The sequence below is a fragment of the Alligator mississippiensis genome, chromosome 1 (genome assembly GCF_030867095.1).
Source record: "Alligator mississippiensis isolate rAllMis1 chromosome 1, rAllMis1, whole genome shotgun sequence".
Classification (NCBI taxonomy): Eukaryota; Metazoa; Chordata; order Crocodylia; family Alligatoridae; genus Alligator; species Alligator mississippiensis.
The window spans coordinates 96,756,852-96,777,209 of NC_081824.1; the positions used below are offsets into that span (position 1 = coordinate 96,756,852).

The 20,358-nt window shown below is 40.3% G+C and overlaps 1 protein-coding gene across 1 annotated transcript in view; it reads right to left on the reverse strand.

Moving 5' to 3' along the window:
• REV3L (REV3 like, DNA directed polymerase zeta catalytic subunit) overlaps positions 1-20,358 on the reverse strand; it is a 216,269-nt gene that overhangs the window by 45,451 nt on the left and 150,460 nt on the right. The window contains exons 16-18 of the mRNA XM_059732984.1: positions 17,765-17,890; positions 14,195-14,387; positions 11,383-11,494 (exon numbers count right to left, since the gene is read on the reverse strand). Of these exons, the coding sequence (XP_059588967.1) occupies positions 11,383-11,494; positions 14,195-14,387; positions 17,765-17,890 (431 nt within the window). The remainder of the gene's footprint in view (positions 1-11,382; positions 11,495-14,194; positions 14,388-17,764; positions 17,891-20,358) is intronic.

Below are 20,358 nucleotides of genomic sequence, written 5' to 3' on the forward strand. Positions count from 1 at the left end.
TTTCTGTTTAAAAATCCCAAATTTTCTAACTAAAATGCCCCCAAATCCGTATTTTTCCATGATTAAAATTAAACCCTACTATATATACAGTTATCAGTTGAACACAATGTTTTATTGCTATATTTACAATTTTAAGGCAATTTGGAAGCCTACCAGTGCCTCCTTTTCTCCTGTAAAAGAAAATCTGTGTTTGTCTCCATGGAAGGAGAAAATCTGTATTTTTCCTCTGTGAACGGAAAACCCAGATCCCTAGAAATGAGATGGTTCCCACTCTGATTGGTTCACCATCTCAAGACCTGTCATTATAATTTATGGGCACGTGCAGAATTGTTTTGATTTCACTGGGACTTTATTTAAGGATATGGCCCACACTGGCAAGGTTGGAAGCTGGATTGGGACCTAAACTTTTTCCTGAGTACAGACAAAGAAGTGAAGCCTGGTGGGCATGCGCAAGCAGTATTGTCTACCACAACTTATTCTGTAAGCGGTAGATGTTAGTCTTTGCCTTTATATCTTCATATTTGTATTATAGTACTTCCCTGCCAACTTTTAATAAGACTAACAATAGTTATTTAATAGTTTTTAGCTCTACCTTTATGTTCTCTTTGCTACCTCTGAACACCCCTGGCAACACAGATTCTGGGCAGCTGTTGAAGTTTGTGATGTCATTTGACAGGAGTATAGTCATTAAGGGTGTGTGAAGTGGGCCCTATTCAATTCAGATTTGGCCCGAATCAGAGGCAGTGATTCAATTCGTTGATTCGGATCACTGTTCCTGATTAGATGTGGCTGAATTGATTCTTAAGATTTGATACTGATTCGTAGAATCTGTGATTCGGACATAGACACAGCTTTAAGTGTGTTTTCTACATGCCTTGAGGTACCAGAGTGGCTTGTGAACACTGTGATGCTGGGGTGCATGGAGCATCCCACGTGCTTGGTGGCAAACCTGGAAGTGGACTGGAAGTACTTCATAGCACTACATAGAGGTATGTAGAAAAAAACATTTAAAGCTGTGTCAGTATCAATTCGGAGGGCTCCGATTTGATTCGGAGAGATTAAAGGGTCTCCTGATTCAATCTGGATTTGGAGATTTGGTCACCGAATTTCACTGACAAGAGGTACAACAGAAACAGAGTAAATCCTTTTGAGAAAAAAAAATGATTTTGAGATAACTTCGCATTGAAAATGAGTTCTCTAGTCTACTGCTACAGGTTTCAAATTTTAGTAGCTTCGTTTTTACTTTCACCAATAGCCAAGTTTAAGTGAAACAAATTCTACTGCAGTAATCTGTATATATTACAGAATATGTGTTATCTTGTGCTACCATATATTGTTTTGATTTTGAGAAAAAGTATTTTTCCTTCCTACTTTACATTTTCTGACACCTTGGAAATGTTAAAAGGTTTCAGCTAAGATTTTAAATATTGAAATGTTTCGACCATGAGCCTTCTCTTAGCATAGCAAGTTAAGAAGTCTGGAATTTATCTTTAAATGCCAAAATACCCTTTGCTGCCAAGACTAAGGAAAACAAAAATTACTGAATTCTGATCCCTGATCAGCTTGTAGTAGAGTAAAAAGTCATTCAGAATTTGTCAGGGGCAAAGAAAGGAAGCTAACCTCACTGCTTTCTAGCAAGAGAATCACAATTAAAAAGTTAACATTTGCTACTTCAGAGAAAGCACATTCTCAATCAAAGTTTTGAAACAGTATAGATTTTCCAACCTGAGCTTTGGAGAGGAAAAAAATATCTTTAATCATCTTTAACAACAATATAGTAAACATTACAGACTGATCAATTTTCCTGTTAATTTTAGCAGACTAACTTGGTAGTGGCATTTCTCAATCTGTGAATTGATTACTATAATGGGTATTCTTGGAAGGGGGTGTTAGAGAATTTCATCTCTCATCATTTTCGTATTTGAAGATTGTTTCACACTGTCCAAAGGCGGAAAAACAACTTTCACTAATACCAACATATGGTGCGATAATTTAATGTGAAAACTGCCTTTCTTACTTGAGAGACTTGAAAGTGTCTGGTGTTACATGATGAATGTTCACTATTGCTTGGGATGCCCCTCCTCTCTGAGTTAGCACTGAACAGATACTTTGTTAAAAGGCACTGAGCTGGAGAAGAGGCTGTCTTCTCTTTGAGACACATGACTGATTTCCTTACCATGAACGATAAATGAAGATGTTATAGAGCTTTTTTCTGCAAGAGCAGGAGTATCAACCAGGCTTGCCCAGTTGCCTGACCAAATTCCAAAGGATTACTATTTAGATCTACAAATATTCCCCTTTTTGTTGTAACTGGATACAGAATTTTCATCTAAGTTGTGTGCTAAACAGTTAACTAGAAGTGCTGTGTACTGATAAACAGTGATGGAGAAAGTGATCCTAATGTGCTGTTTTCCAAATGAGATTAAAACAGTCCCTACTTCAGGATGGAAGTTGGTATATAAATATAAATAAGACTTCTTGATTTCCTTATGAAACCTTCAGGTATATTTGAGCAATTTTAAAAGAAAACCAATTTAAGTATTTAAAATGTTATATATATTTAAGTGATGTGAAATGACTTAATTAGGTCATGATGTCAAGCACGTCAAGTTAAAAATTAATGTGCTGAATGGGCAAGCCACTAAGGGTTTGTCTACATAGAGAAGTCAATGCACAGTAAGAGGCTGCAAATTTATGGCACACCACCTATTCAGTACTACTTTCCTACATGGACATGATTAGCATTCAGTAAACTTAATGAGCTAGCCTAGTGCATTTATTGAGCACAGAACTTCCCTATATAGAGGTCCTTTGTCTCTACACGATTCAGTTTATAAACCTGCAGTGATGGTACCTTGCAAGGGTGTTGAGAGAATAAATGCATTAAAAAAGATTTGTGAGTTGCCTGGGTACTGCAAGCTGGATCATAATGCATATACACTAAAGGGCAGAATTAATATTGTCCAGATATCCATAAGCTTGGTACATCCTAAATTTGCTAATGAAATAATTATTTTTTAAATACAAGTCTTTGCATGTGTTTCTCTCATATTTTAAAGAAAAAAAATATTTAAAAAAAGTAATTATGTGCAATTGGAACAACTTCCATTAAATATCACCCAGAGAGCATTCTTGTTCCATATGGAGCAAAGGTACAAAGCTGAGCAGCTCTTTTCTTTTCCTCCCCCTCTCAGCTGCACTCAGCTTCCAGGAGTACACGTACATGCTACTTCTCAGGGTCAGCCCTGTCTTTAAATGCTCGTATTATTTTGGAGACTGCCAAAATGTTCCTGAAGAATGCAAACAAGATGAGGCGAAATGGCCTATTTGACTGTTTCATTTAGCAAAATTAACTGGAAGCATTTATTTATGTAGCCTGAGAGCTTCTCTCTGCTAGATAAAGATTTGCTAAATACAGTGGAAGCATGAAAAGGTCAAAGATCCTTTATAGCGGAAAGCACAAAATAGCTTAATTGTTCATATTATTACCACCTTTCTTACTTCCCTAAAAAAAGTGCTTTTACTGTAGAATATGATGGAATGAAACTATATCATATCTGTCAAATCAAAATTTTGTTTTGGCTTACACAGGTCTAATTGTAGGAATAATCTGTCATGTCGCCTTCACAGTCAAAACGTGTATCAAATCCTGAACTCTTCCTTACTTCCTCTGATACAATACTCAAGAGTTTAGATTCTGTTTCCTGTAGAGATGGTTAGTTAACCTTTCAACCTTAGTGCCAATACCAGTTTTATGACTGGTGGATTATGTATGAAAAATCTAGTTTTTTGCTCAGAGTTGATATTTTAGTAGTTGGGCATAATAAGTGTCTTCAATTCTGTCAAGAAAATTTTTTCTTCAACGTAAGACCCAAAGCCTATTTAGGATGACCCCATTTGTTATGGCTAAGGACCTACTAAATTTGGAGCAGCTACCTGCTGATATGAGGGGTGGCCACACCTCTCACCACTGATTGGCTGCAAGAGCTTCCTGTCATGTGGCCCCCACCCATGCTGCTGATTGGTAGAGAGAAGCAGGACCACATCACAGGCAGCCCTTGCAGCCAATCAGCAGCGAGATGCAGGGACGATAGCCATCTTGCCAGCAGCACTTCAAGGGGGCACATCACTCTTTCCCCTTCCCTGCCCCACTAGGCTGCTGGGGAGCTAGCATTTTATTTTCAGTAAGTTTTTTTTTCCCTCTGTGGTTTTTGTGGGCATTGCCCACTTGCCAGATTTCACAAAATCCATGAAACTGCAATTTCAGTAGGTCCCTAGTTATGGCTAATTCATGGCTGAAGCCCCAGGTGGCCCGTCCGACCTGAGACAGAAGTCAAGTGACAATTGCCACAAATCCCTTTTCAGTCAGAGTGCTAACTTCATGGTTCTTATAAGATGACGCACAATTTATTTGATTGATGCTGGCAGTGGTCACTGAGGAAAAACTGCAAGGAGATATTAGGGAAATGGCTTACCCATACTTGCATTGTGATACTGCAGTTGCTTTCTATACTTTATCTGCACTCCTCCTCACCACTTTCTATGAAATCATGTGTTATAGTTTAAGGTTTCAGGAAGCCCATATTGCCCTCCTCTCCAGGAAAGCTACCTTAAGAGGAATAGCATTCAGGTCACAGTTTTAAGAACTGATGAGCCTTAATGGTGGTAGTTGAGAGCTGTTGGCTGGGAAAAATGCGATTGGGGTGGGAAGCATGTCTGCCAGCACAGAGTGCCCTTTGGTTGGCACCACCTGCTGCAATAAAAGCGTAGGCACTGAAACTAGTTTGCATACTGTTGCCAACCTCTCTGAAGAGATGAAAAGCAGAATTTGTACTACTAGGATTTAAATGCAGTGTTAGTTACAAACAAATCGTCCACTCTGTAAAGAAAAAAAAAAAGCTTATTTTCCTCTCTAGTCAGAAAGGGTCACACAGCACTAGTGTTTCTTTTCTGTCATTTCCTCTTCCTTTCCATTCTATGGTAAATATTTCCTTTTATTCCAATGAATAGTAAGTTCACACTGTATCTTCCTTCTCTTTCCTAGCGCTTGTTTTTCCTGACTGCACATCCTTCTTCTGCTGAACTTGGGGGAACTCAAGAAAAGAATTTAGACTAGACCCACAATACAGGCAGTATTTAGAGACTAAAGAATTTTTTTCCAGTTCGCTTTAGTCCAGTGGTGCTCACTCAACCTTTCTGCCTCCCTGGCTAGATGGGCAGTGTCCAGCCTGTCTACAAGCTGGAACTGACCAGTGGGCCTGATCCAGCACAAGGCAGGCACCCTAATACCCGATTCAGCCATGCAGAGAGGGGTACAGGTGTAGCCTGGCCCCATTCTAGCTGTGTGGAGGGAGGAGACATGGCCCAGCCTCAACCTGGCTATGCGTGTGGTGAGGGGAGGAGAGCCTAGCTCTGGTCTGGCCACAAGGTTGTGAGGGGAGATGGGGTGCATGGCTTGGCCCCAACCCAGCTGCATGAGGTTTAGGAATTCTGCAACAGGGTGGCAATATTAGTTGCCAAGTGCATGCCATAGCTGTGCCGGCCAGGGATTGAGTACCCCAGCTTTAAGGATAAATAAACCCACAGAGCTGGCAATGTAGAGTCAGAACACATTCTTAGAGGTAGCCTCTACAGACAAGGAAGATACTGCTGTCCTGGGAAAAGTTATTTTGTACCTCCTTTAAGACATCTTCATTTTAAATTCTGTATATTTTTCTGTACATTTTTTCTCCACTGTACCATCTAATGTGGTGGTACAGTGGAGAAAAATTAGCCAAAATTTCACATTACATATGCCATACACATACAGTAAAGTATCTAATATGAAAATTTAGCTAATTTAATATCCATGTGATATTTTACATGGAAAAGCACTCAACAAGTTTTAAGTGTTAAAGAACTGTTGTTTAATATAGCAAAACAGGCTTGTATTTTTTTAAAAAATGACTAGTTTTTAAACACAATCTTTGAAGATATTGAGCTCCTGTACCCCATTACATATATTTCTATATCCTCTCTCAGAAGGTACCCCTTGCTTCCTTACTTTGGAGGATGGTGGTGAACCATGCAGCAGTGAATCCATTGACTCTCTCCATGTCACATCTGTTCCCGATTCCCCTACCTCTATGGCATGCAGAAGAGTGTGCATTTGTTTAAAATACTGCACAGCAGAACAATATCTTTTCTACTGCATTTGCGGACCTCTGAACAGGGTGGAGAGGCAGAATTTACCCTAAAAGTGAAGAGGCCCATAACATTTTAATTTCTCTTTCATTGGAATCCGCTGCTCCATCAGGCTTTAGTTTTCCCATCTTTGATGTTCCAAGAAAAAAGTTCTTGCAAAGTTCCTTTCGACCATGCTCTCATGAAGCCAATTTACCAGTGTTGTCTAGTGGTTTGCTTAAGGAACTACAGGCACATCTTTCTCCAGCATACTGCCTTTGGGTTCAGACAGACAGGTTTTACAGGGCTTTTTTTTTTTTTTTTAAGTCCCAGATTAGACTTCCTTGATTTCCTCTGACTTGCTTCAGACTGGCCTCCTTTCAACACCAAGAAATTCTACTCCAGTAGAACAAGGGATTAATTTATTTTAGCAGTAGAGAGCTGTTCTCCATATCAGTAGATGTTGAACTGTCCCAAGAACAACCTTAAGAGCCCAGAACCCCTTCACTTTTCTATGTTGGCTGTCAAACACATTTGTGGGCCCTGCAGCTTCACCCCCACATTGCTGCAGTCAACAGAGTGCAAGTCAGGCTGCAGGAGACTGCTGGGCTGTGGGGAGCTGCTCACCACGGAGCAACTTAGTAATCATGCTTTTCTTTACTCCACTGCCACTGAAATTTGTTCTCCAATTCTTCTGAAGTTAATCTTTCACCATGGTGTTTCTAATTTGAGTTCTTTACTGCCCTCCCTAGGTCTTGCACCTCAAGTAATTGAATTTTGCTAAAACCTCTGGCTCTTGTTCCTCTTAATTGCCTCCTATCAGCTGTCTCGACACAGAGAAGCCACCCAGTTACTTCAAGCTGTGAGTGCTCCCAATCATCTAAAAGAATGGATGTTCCTTTTCAGCAATCATCTCTTAGCAATATAGTTGAGAGTCTCTGTCCCCCTTTCCAATATCCCATCAGTAAGGACAAAATTGACATCAAAACCAGTCTGCTCCTTTAAAGATTCCTCCAAGGCAATGGATTATCATCAGGCTTTTTGGTCAAAGACTGGAATATCCCACTCCAGATGATCAGTCAGTTGACTCGGGTTATTTCACCTCAAATGGGCTCTCTCAGGTTCTAGAAGACAGACTCACTCCACCTTCAGTTTTGAGAACAGATTTCATCTTCGCTTCTAGGACCTTTCCTGTCTCATCCTGAGACAATAGCTTAATCTTTTAAATCTCTGGAAAAGACTGAATTATGGACAGTCTAACCCTGACAAGTAAAAATTCCAAGCAACTCAACCTCTCAGTAGAGACTAGCCCAATGCAAAGTCCACATCTTCCATGTGCTTTTTTCAGAAATGTAGAATAGCCTATCCTTTAACACCAGGTCTGCTTGAATCAAGAGGACTGGGACCTGCAAATTTTCCTTCCCCCAAAGAACCAGCTTTTTTTTTTTTTTTTAGCACGCTTCGAGAAAGAAACAACTGGCTGAAACACAAACCACAAACACTATTTTTTGGACCACCCTTTAACTAAGTTTCTGACCTTACCAAAAAACCTTACCAAATCTGGACCAGTGTGCCTAAGCCCCGCCTAATTTAGCCAAGCTATGCCTAGCCAAGCCTTGCTAGAGCAAGCAAGCTTCAGGACATTTTACCAAGTTCATAACTTTCAACAGTGCAAGGACTGACCAACAATCCTTTCATCTGTTCCGTTTTTATCGAGTCCAGGAACTGTTCAGTTTATGCTGCCTTGAAAGTATCCTTTTTCAAGACAACACAGCCCTACCAGCTCAGGTTTACCTTTATTTTGCAGGAAAGTTCCAGAATATCTCTACAGCTTTTGACCGATTTCATTTCTGAAAGACATGCCCTCATAATAAATTAGAAAAGACATCAGTGATGACTTTTCTATCATCTCTGCTACATGATCTAGGTAGCATCTCAAAACCTCTTTCCTTTGTTCTCCACACAATTACCCTGAGTATCTATGCTCCTATTGTCCATGAGTGTTCCTGTTTTCTTTGAGCAATTGACACATCTCCTACTGATCCTCTCCCAGCAGAAAAAGTGAGGCTATTTCTCATCTTATCCAATATCTCCTTTAACATAATCTTCCTAATTCTATCAGAAGAAACACTTTGATTTATACTCCAAACTTGTTGTTATATTCAAAGAGTTGAGAGGACTTCAACAGAAAACACTTGCAACTGATTTGAGAGAAACTCTGGATTCATTTCAGAGGCCTATTTTGATGTGCTATGTGCCATCTTTTGTCAATCAGATAGACTCTGTTAATTCCAGGTAGTGACTTTCAGTTTTTCATCTGCTCTGTGGGCACCCATATTTATCTTGGTGGTCAATATGAGATAATAGGGTATCCAGATTTAGTACTCAATGAATGATCTCTTGGTAAAATTAGAACTACATGAGATTTCAACTCATCACAATAACTGGGCTTTCTGGAGCAGAAGATATCCTTATTACCTAGTCCTCTAGATGATACTCCTCCTTCATTCCATAACTTTCTGATGAGGTAATGAAACTGACACCACCTCCAACAAGCCAATGCTGTGCACCCTCTAACTGATGTAGAGCCCTTGGGTCATTTGTTCAAGGGAAAAATCACTGGTAGACTCAGGAAAAATCCAAATGACCAGACTTTTTTTTTTTTTAATCAGGAATCTCAGATGGCCATTCATATGAAACAGGAATAAATGATCCTCCCTAAAAAGCTCAGCTTGGTACTAATTTCCCCCGGAGCTACCAAAAATTGAGACTGCAAGTCTGCCTCCCTTGATTCATTCTTCCAGAATTTGCAACTACTCATACAGAAAGAAACCAGAGTTCTGCCTCAAAACAGAACAAAAAATGGAAAAAAAGAAAAGGCCTAAAAAAGGATTCTGTTGTGCTTGAAATGTCTGGACCCATCCTTTACTACTACATACATCTTGAGACTGCCTGGAGATGGCTCTTTCCACAAGTGGATTTGTTTGCTGTCCAGTCCACCACCAAGTTAATAAATTTTGTTGTGGAATTAGCAATCCACAAGTATTCTGAACAGATAGGTTGTTATTCCCTTTGATAATTCTCAGAAGTTACATTCTGTCACCCTTGTCTTTGATATCCAAGGTGGTCACAAAGATCACCTAGAAGCAAGATGCAGTCATATGCTGATCACTTCATGATGCTCCAGAATTTATCGCTCCCAAGATTGATGTCAACATGCCAGCCAAAGACCTTTTCAGTCTTTTACAAATTAATACACAGAAGGTCTTCTGACTTCTCTGGATCTTCAGTCTTTGAGTTTTGCTCCATAGACCCTAAGTGGTAACATCTCCTGAATATGATCTGGTTGATTTCTTCCTCCAATTCAGTATATCCTATATCAAGTTGACTTATTAGTATAACTAGAGAACCTGGCACTTACAGTGAACAAAGCAGAAAAACCTGCTAGGACTGACAACACAAGACATTTTGAAACCTTTTTCTCCCCATACTAAGTATGCTTACTAAAACTCCTTTTGAACCTGAGGGAAATGCCTTTTTCTTAATATTAGTTCACTTTCCATTTGAGCACTTCAGTAAGGAGAATATATAAAGTCCACAACTTCCAATTAAGCATCTTTACTTTAATTTTTTCCCCCAGGTAAAACTGTTCTGAGGCTAGCCCCCGTTTTATGATCTAGAAAAATGCAGGCTTCCATTTAATCCATTCAACTTTCTTTCCTCCTTTATGTCCTAAGATTATACATGTTCAATGAGAAAACAACTGTATGCTGCAAATGTAGTCCAATGGTAAAGTGTTATTTGCAGCAAACTAAAAAGTAATAATTTGGTACTCTACTGGTGTTATACTCGGGGGAAACAAACTGAGAAAACAAAGTCCCTTCTCCCCTGCTCTTGCTTTTATACATATATATATGTAGACTAAAATTGTCATCTTCCCATGGTACAAGCTTCCTAAACGCAAGCTCTGAGGATAAAGTTGCTGACTCCCATCGCAGCTACCTGGCTGTTAACGCAATCCCTCTTGAAGTGCAGGATCAGCATGCTTTCTTCATCCAATGATGCTTTCTTATGTACAGTCAGAGAGTCCTCCTTTGATGCTCTTCATGGATAAATAAAAAGTCTAATACCTTATCTTTGACATGGTGTTATAGACTGCCATCTGATATCCTTTTTCAACTTTTCCCATGTTGGAGAACCTTTTCCTTTCTTTTTTTTTTTTTCCTTTTTCTTTTTTTTCCTTTCTTTTCTTTTTTTTTTTTTTTTTAAAGTTGCTTGCTACTTCTAGCAGTTTTCCAAAGCCAGATGGAGCACCAGATTTCCAGGAAAGAAAAATAAAATTTGTTTCCTTACCTGTACTTTTATCTTCTCTGAACATGGATCTGCTGCTCTGTCGGGACCCACCCTGAGCTGGTTGCTCTCGGCAACTTTTGTTATTCTGGCTTCACGGGGTTGGTCCATGTCATTCATCAGAGGTTTTCTGGTTGGAGAGAGAGAGAATTGCAAATGTACTCTGCCTAGTACACACCTTTTTCTTGAAACTGTATTCCAGTCGATTGAGTCAGGGTTTAGTGTTTATTTTTCCTTTTAACTTTAGGACTTCACACTTTTGGCAGTTAGGCCTGTGGAGATGTGCCTGCAGTTCCATAGGAGCACCACCAGAGGGTGCTGTAAAATAGGCCTTCAAGATTTGGAAGAAATAAGTGGGGGAACCAGGGTGTGAAAAAACACCCCAGAAATTTCCAGGCCAGATAGATCCCCATTCAGAGAAGACAAACTTCTAAGTAAAGAAACTAGTTATCTACTGATTATACTCAATTTTCCTACAAAGGTTGTATGTGACCTTTTTTTGACAGAACTACAAAAATTCTTTCGTATCTGCAGGTTTTTCTACAGTTTTCATCACTGCAAGAGATGAAGACTAAGAAATGTGAACTAGACATTGGGATGATTAGGAAAGTTTTTAAAATGACAAGATTATTGATGCACATTAGTTTGGATGCTTTAATTTAACTAAGAGGATCTTAAAATGCCTGCTTTCAGTGGAAAGAAAAGCAGAGATGTTTTTATTCAAAAGACCACCATTCTTGTCCATTCTAGAAATGAGCCTTTGAGGGAAAACAACAACAATCAATATTTAAGAGACTGTAAGAGGATGAAGGAACTAAAATCTGCTGTACCATGCCTGAAAAATAAAAGCACAACAGACAGATAAGCTACCTTTTTACAATATTCACTACTTCCTGGAAAAGAGTTCTCTCATCAGTAGTGTAAGTGACTTCTAGTCCTGTAACTCCAGATCTTGCGAGCAAGGGGGCCTGGACTCTGCTACCTAGAAAGCAAGTGAGATAGCATTAAATTTTAGAATAAATTCCACACCTCCAGTCGAACCTATCCTTTAAAATAAAATGCAATACAAATTCCATTAAATGAGAAAAGCATTTACAATTTTTTTCCCTCAAAAAGTACCTCTATAGGCACAAGATTTCCTGGATTTTGCTTTCCAAGTCTTTCAACCACAAGGGAAGAATTTTCTAGAAATTGTCAGATTAACAAATGTCAACAATTTGTACCCACAAGCCACAGGCTAAGAGATCTATAGTTGAAGAAAAATGTTAAAAATGCTATGCGAGAGCTTAGCATTTAATATTTTCATGCAAAAGTGTTTATTTTAATGGAATTCATTCAACTAGTTGAAAGCAGTTCTTTCTAATGTGCTTTGAAGACTAAAAGCACTATATAACAGTTTTGTAAAAAAAATATCTCAATGATTGATAAGACATAAAATAGCCAATTATAATGGCCTTTTCTACATAAAAAGATTAGTGTGGAGCAACCTCATGTGCAAATTTACAATGCATCAGCTATGTCACATTAACTCTCCATATAGACACACTTATGTGTGTCTGCATAGGGAATTAAAACAGAATAGCTAGTATGTTGTAAATTCAGATGGAAGCTTACTGAGCACTAACTTCTCTGCAGGAAAAAATCCTAGGAGAAGAAATGTAATATAGAAAACTAGTATTCTATATACAGTCCCTTATAAAATAGATTGCAACAGCTCTGATTAAGACAATGATACCAAGTTTTCAATGGATCTGGATCGAAGATGAATGTGTCAGATTAGGATATACACATGCAAATCATTTAGATAAAGAGGCACGGTTTTGCTACATACCAGCTGCTCTGTGCTAACTGCCTGTGGATGTACTCTTTCCCTATGGAAAGTGGAAGCTAAACAGTGATAATATAGCCCTCAGTGAAAGAGGGGAAATTAACCATGGTTTAACTTCTACTTACTCTGGAGCAAGAGTGCACACAAGTGGTTATAGTGGAGAACATGACCTATAGTAAAGACCTGCTTCCTTTTACCCCCAAGTAAATTGCCGTGTGATCATATCTGTAGACTGCTTCAACTCAAAGTAGTATAATTAGCAAAATTACTTTTTAAAACAATGCAAAACTTTAAAATGCAATAGTATAATAAAAGGAGATGGTCCATAATCTGTAGCATCTCCCAAGGAAGAGTTCAATGAGCCCCTCATTAAGAAAATATTGAGTATACACCAATAAGAGGAATAAATACTATTACAACATTTACATAAAATATTTCACTTTACTGGTAAAATCTTCTGCAGATCAGGAACTCTGTTTTGTTTTTTAAACATATTACCAGATTTACTTAAAGTGTTTTCTTCATAATTTATCACAGCAGCTTCTGAGGAGCCATAAGACTCCAATACTGTGGCAAATCTCATTTAGCAACATAATGACTATAATTACAGTATTCAGAAAAATGTTAACATAGAAACAAATACCAAAATAAACTACATTAAACATAATATTAAGGACTTGGGCTAACCCCATAAAATTCCTACAAGTTGACAAAGAAACAGCTGGAGGATGGAAATTTTGCCTTAAAATGAATCTTTTTTGGAAGGTTTTTGGCAGCATTTTTTATTTTAGACAGTATTTTGTGGTTTAGTATACTTATATAATGCTACTTTTTAATTCTGTGGAACAAACCTAAAAAAAAGCCTTTTTTAAATAGCCTAAACCAGTGGTACTCAACCTTTAACAGCTGGAGAGCCACTTCTTTATTTAGATGATATCGTAGCGCACTTAAATTCAAGTACCAACATTGTGATCAACATGATGTTACCTCAATGTGTAATGATGCTGCATCATCAAACATCATCACATATTGACACATCATGATATGACATCATCAACCCCTCTCCCAACAGCACTCTCTCTCTTCATCCCCTCCTAGCTGCTGGTAAGAAGGGGCTGGGGGAGGGCATGTCTTTTCCCATTCTGCCCCCCAGCTGCTGGGTGGGAGGTGATCTCTACTCTTACCTGTGGGGGGGGTCCCAGCAGCTCCTTTTCTTCCCCCCTATGGAAGGGGGGGAACTTCAGCGACTCCCACACTGCTGGTCCATTTGCTCAGTGCTCCCCGCGCTGCCTGATAGAGTGGAGCGCCGATCAGATGCCTACATTGCGAGAGCCGCCTGTAGGGCCATGAAGAGCCACATCCGGCTCTAGAGCCACAGGTTGAGTATCACTGGTCTAAACAAAGCCAAAAAGGTACAATACAATAAGGGCCCCTGTTTAGATCCTAAAAGGATCAGATAAAACCACAAAAATAACCCTCAAGCAAAATATTAAACATACTGTCTTGATTTAACATTTTCTATTTGCAGCTACCAGCAATTTGAATAGGAGACTATTGTAAGTTTTCCTCTTTACACTTTTAGAACCTGCAGGGGCTTGTCCTGAAGTGCACAAACATAGGTAACTGCATACCTTCATCATATCTGTGGTTTATAGCCCCTGCAATGGTTTACATGAAGATGTAAGCAGGAAAACTATCTAGGCTTAATAAGGCCAATCACCCAACAGTCACAAGAGGAATTAAATAAGCTAACATAATATTATGTTTGACCATACTGCTTATTAATCACTAATTATTAGCAAATAAATATTTTCATAAAATACTCTAAGGAAAAAAAAGAAAAGATATAAGAACCTTGGCTTGAGATTGTTCTGTCTTTATCAATCACTATAGCACCAGTGATTTCTTTTTTATCAGTATTTGGCAGTGCTGTGTCAGATGAGATGCAGTAGAATAAAGCACAGATAGGATCAAATTCAGGATCTGGCTCCAAGTCCCGTCTAGGTCGAGCATGTAACTCCATACTGATGAGTGTAAGGTTTTGGACCTACATAAAAAACAGGTAAAAATATGGTTTGGGTATGTCCTCAAATAACTTTTAAAAAGCTATTTATAATTAATTAACTTGTATTAACAACAAGGGCCTCTTATAAGTATATAAACTGCTGGCATATCACAGGTAAATATCAACAAAACTTACTAATACTGTATTTTTGGATGTCACACGTTTACAAAAATATTAATTTCATTGGGCAAGGTTATCAGAGACCTACTATATTTTTAATTGCACTCATTTGAAATGATTAATATTGAAGGTTTATTCTCTGTTCAGGTATTACCCCTTGCTCTAGGACAGGGATAGGCAATGTTTTTTGGCCAGAGTGCCGAAAAAACCACAATGTCCATCTTGGAAGGTGCTGGAGTGCCGACATGCCAGAGTCCGGAGTAGCTGTTTGCAGCCTCCCAGCTGCAGTCGGCCCACGGAGCCCAGTCTGCTTGCAGCAGGGCTTGCAGCCTCCCAGCTGCCCGCTGGGAGCAGCCTTGGCTCCGTGGCTCGCAGCAGCTGCTTAGAGATCAGGCTGGCAGTGGTGTGCTGACCAAAATGGCCTTGTGTGCCAAGCTCGGCACATGTGCCAGGGATTGCTGACTCCTGACTTAGAAGTTGAAAATGGGAAAAGTCTACTTGTCCTTTTCTAGAGTGTAAAATAGGAAAGACCTAGAATATTTTAAAGACCTCCCCCTTCCCCCCCCCCCCCTTAGTACATAGGAAAGCATGGGAAGAAGGTAGACATTTCAAGTAGTTCAAACTGAGTTTGCTTGTTTAAAGTTTAAGGCTTGGTTCTCAACCTTTTTAGACTCAAAGCGCCACTCAGAAAATACTAGCTCTTAGTTTTTGCTCATTTTTTGACTACAGAAAAATAATAAAGCAATTTTTCTGTTGCAAGCATCACAAATATAAAAGGTCAGGACATATTTAACACTATGGATTCCTACTTGAAGAAATCTTTTGGTTTATCTTGTGAAACACATTTATATACCTAACAGTACTAACACAGTGGCACCCTGCAGCACCCTTGCTCTTAGGGCACCATGGTTGAGAAACACTGGTTTAAGGGTAGAAACTGGGCCTGAAAGAAATCAGAAGACTGGAAGTAAATCCAAGGATGCATGAATCGATAAAGATGAATAACAGCAGTGTTGAAAGTGGGATACATGGTAGGGGTAGACAGTAAGGTAGGAAAGGGTTGGAGGTGCAGAAAGATGTTTTCTCCAACCACATTCCTTTTTTTCCTTCCTTAACAAATTTGAAATTAATTGAGCAGCTCAGATTTCTCTTAGAAACTGTTACAGTAATTTATACAAAGCTACAATATAATCAACTACAGTTTCAGTCTGTCAGCAGACTCAGGAACAACTTTCTTCAAAACCTCAAAAAAAAATTTAAAACGAAAGCTTACATTTAGCTACAACTGGTTGTAGTTCTACCAGTCATTATCATACTGTTGACAAACCACACTGTGCAGCAGTCTTGTTACAGACTTGCTTTTGTGGTCCTGCTTCATGCACCGTAAGTCAAACTGGATATACCGAGCTTTTTCATTAAAAAGCTATAACACAGTGAATCATAAAGATGCATTAATAATATTTTTGGAAATATTATGAATCCTCAGTATTTTATCTATCCTTACTGGGATCTAAATATGTAATAAATTATCATTCTGAAAAGCAAACCTGTTTTAAATACAAATTTTAACCTGATTAAATCATTTTAGTAGTAACATCTGTCAGGGGTACTCATTTTTCCCCCCCACAGAATCATAGGGTTGGAAAGGACCTCAGGAAGTCATCGAATTCAACAATCCAGCTCAAGGGAGGATTACCCCCAACTCAAATCACCTCAGTAAAGTGTCTAACCTGCTCTTAAAAATATGGATATTCCACAACCTCTGGGTAGCCCTAACCACCTCATAGTGAGAAAGGTCTTCCTTATATGGAAAAAAAAAAAAAAGTCTGTTATTTCAGTTTAAGACCATTGCTCCTTTCCATGTCTCCTGTGGCCACAGAGAAGTCTGTCTTACCTGGCCCTTGGAGCTGTCTCATTTGGTCCATGGTGTTACCTACGGGTCTGGAACTGTTGTATCAATGGAATAGGGGCAGCATTAACTGCAGCCTTGTGCACCGATTTGGGCCCTCAGACTGGCCCTGTGCAACTCATCATGGCCTGTGGGGCTGGATGAGTTGGGCACCACTGATCTATCTCCACCCCTCCATATAACCACCCTTCAATATTTTGACTTTTCAGCCCCCTCCCACACTGACTCTTCTCTTTTCCAGACTAAATGATCCTAGTTTTCAGCCTTTCATCTTAAGTCATGTTTCCCAAGCCTCTAATAATTTTTGTCACTCTCCCCTGGACTCTTTCCAATCTGTCCACATACGTCTTGAAATGCTGGGCCCAAAACTGGACACAGTACTCCAGCTGAGGTCTCAACAATGTCAGAGAGGGGAAAAAATTACTTCCCTTGATTTGCAAATAACACATGTTAACACAACCCAGTAGGCTGTTTTTTTTCTTTTTTACAACAAGAATATATTGTTGGCTCATACTGATCTTATGATTCACTGCGACTCTCCCAGGTCCTTTCCTGCAGCCTTGCTAGTCATTCCTCAGTCTGATTTGTGCATGCAAGACTTTGCACTCATCCTTGTTTAATTTAATGTGGTTTTTGTCATGAGGTAACATCCCCCCACACCAAAAAACCCCGCTTAAGGTAAATTTTCCAAAATGTCTGTTTTTTAATTTTATTTACCACTGTCACAGGTAACATCTAATTATTAAGATTGAAAGATGACATATTTTTGCTCACTTTTCAGCTTGTTCAGGTCACTGCATTTGCCAGCCTTTGAAGTTAATCAGTTTCCCCTTGTTTTTGTCGTTCATAGCGTAATAAAAAGCAAACAAAGCAAACTACTCAAATCAGTAAGGATGGTATTAGCTCTACTTCAAATTGACTAATTCATTTCTGAACTAGCTGGATTTTAAGTTAGGAATTCTTTAAACTTAATGCTTTAGTTCCATCTTCTGTAAAAGGCAGATAATACTTACTTTTCCAATAAAGTAAAATACTCAATTTCCCAACTAAGGAGCTCATGCTAATACAGTAAATAAACCAGAAAGTTATTCCAAAAAAAGGTGCTGTGAAATGTACTTCAGTATATTACTGAAAGAAGGAGCTTTGAGATCCTCAGATATAAGCAATATAGCCGTTTCCTTAGAAGTCAGACATACCAAACCCTGATGAATAAGGATAGATTTCAGCATCTTTTTCTTTATAAACTCAGCCCATTTCATAAAATTATAAAAGTAGTCCAATTAAAGATAAACAGAATAAATTAAAGTAATGCATTGTTGCAGCAAGTTACCTCATGTAATGTTTTTGCTTCCTGCAGATTCTGCACACTGACTTTAAAACCGTAAGAGTTGTTTAAAGATGGTCCTTCAATCTGAGAAGTTTCTTTCTTTGGGGCATTGAGGAGAGCAAACTGATTCTGTCCAAAGAAATACATACAACAGAAAGATGAAAACAGCTCTAGTTTTCATTTATCAAAACACTGCTTATATATTTGGCAAACAAAAGTAAAAAGGTACTGTTTTTCAATTATAAACAAACTTCCATTTACGGTATTTTCTTGTCCTCATTTCCTGTGGGAGAGCTACTGCTGTATCAAACTCCCTTTCAGTTCTAATTTCAATGAAATCACAGTAATTTAGCAAGCAATAAAGAAATGGCAGATGTCTCACACAGAATCAGACACAAGTTAAACATACTGAACTCCAGGACCAAAGTCTAGAGCAACAGAATTATGTAACTGTCTTTGAACTTTCTTACAAACTTGATGGTAAAAGAACAAAAAACAAATCTGTACGTACTTTTGCACCTGATCAGGACAGCACCTAGGGCCCCTGGCAGATATTACATTTCTCAGGTGATTCACCAAGTTTCATACATTAAGTAGCAATATGCCAGACATTCAATCAATTGATTATATGATAAAAAGGACAAACCCACCTCACTCATTTATTGTGAAACTTCTGTGGCAAGCATGCACTGCATGTTAATTTGAACAGTTAGCATGTTACTTAGACCTTATAGTATCACACAGCTCTGCTCTTCCTACCACCCCTCCCACCAAGGGCAGTAAATAGGCCACAAAGTTATTCCACACTGTAGCAAGTGCTTGTCCCTGGGGTGGTCTCAATGCACCCTGGTGACTGCTCAGCCCTTGCTAACCTGGCTCCCTTTGGGCACTCTCTCCTTTACTCACTTACCATGCCATGATGTTATTAACTTCTGAGGAAAAGGGAAACTAGCCCAGAGCTTCCCAAGCCTGGTCTTACTCTTACAACCACAGGTACCTATGGTCATTGCCTCAAGGGCTAATTACGTGGGCTCCATCCTTCCCAGTACCCAGTACCATGCCTCGCAGATGATATGCTAACACATGCCCTGTCTGGGCTACAGGCCTTGCTCCTCCTGTGCTATGGGCTCTTTGGCCCACCCAGTCCCTGGCAGTGGTCCCTGACTTTTGGTCTCCCTAGACCAGGGGCTGGCAATTATTTTGGCTGGAGTGCTGCTTAATGAGTTTGGGCGAGCAGTTGATAGCCCCACCCCTTGAAAGGTGCCCTGCCCCCTGGTTGCTATCTTGGGACCAGAATTCCTCCCTGAACCCCTGACCTTTGCCACCAGAAGTCCTACCCCTCTCCCCTCCCCAGGTCCCCCTGAAATACTCCTTTTGGGAGGGGAGGGTTGTCAACCTCGAATCAGAAGAAAAACAAATCTTACACTAAAAGTCAAACACCTACTATGTTTTAATTTTATTACAAAAAATACTTTTGTCAGGATTTGTGTACTGTATATAGAGATGACTAATATATATAGAGGTGCATAATAATTAAAAAAATAAAGTTTTACTCCTGTATATTGTGTGTGTGTGGGGGGGGGGGGGGGGTAAGGATGTTGTTGGGGGTGGTGGGTGTGTGTATGGTGGAGTGTGTGGGGGGCAATAGGGTATACTGTCAGGGTGTGTGTATTGTGGGGGCAGGGTGTGGGTGTGTGAGGACCCCTCCCCCCCCCACACTCCTTCCCTCCACGGCGCACAGCCTCTGCTGTTGGCAGTAACAGCAGCAGTGGGCAGGGGCGATTAGGGTGCTTGTGGCCCACGTAGGTGCTGCTGTCCGGCTCTGGCCAGAGCTGTATGTGGGTGTGAGGAGTGCAGTCCAGCATGCTCACCCCTAATGCGTGGGGCTCTGTGTGGCACATGTGCAGCTACTGTACTTGTGTGCCACCAAGGGAGCTGGCTGCCTTGGCTGCTCTCTGCAGTGCAGGTCCTGGGACTCCATTGGTAATGGAGGGGAGCCCTGGCCCCTGCTTCCTGATGGAGTCCTGGGACCTGCGCGGCAGGGAGTGGTGAAGGCAGCCAGCTCCAGTGTGCGGGGCTTCACCTGGTGATGAGCAAGTGCAGGAGCTGTGCATATGCCGCACGCTCCTGTGCTCTTTGCTGGCTAGAGCCACGTGCTGCCAGTGGCAGCGCACCGGACACAAGCACCCCTGCCTGCTGCTGCTGCCCATGGTGGGGGCTGTGAGCCATGAAGGAGTGTGTAGGGGTCCCCACACCTCCTCACCCTCTCTCACACTCGCACCCTGCCCACCCAAGCTCCATGCTCCTGCTGCCCTCCTGCATGCGGGCTTTGTGCTGCTGTCAGCCCTAGCCCCACACTCCTATCCAGCTGCATCTTCCTCCCACTCCCACCACTTCTCTATCTGTGCCTGGAGTGAATGGGACGCCAGGGAAGCTGAGCAGGTACCCAGGCATCCGCAAATGGAAGTTGTATGATGGCTAGGTCAGGCCCTTCCTCACACAAGGGTGGGAGTGATGCGCGTAGGCTGGGTGGGATACAATTAGTTGCTGTATGCCCACGCATCGAAGCAAAATGCCTGGCAGGTCAGATTTGGCCT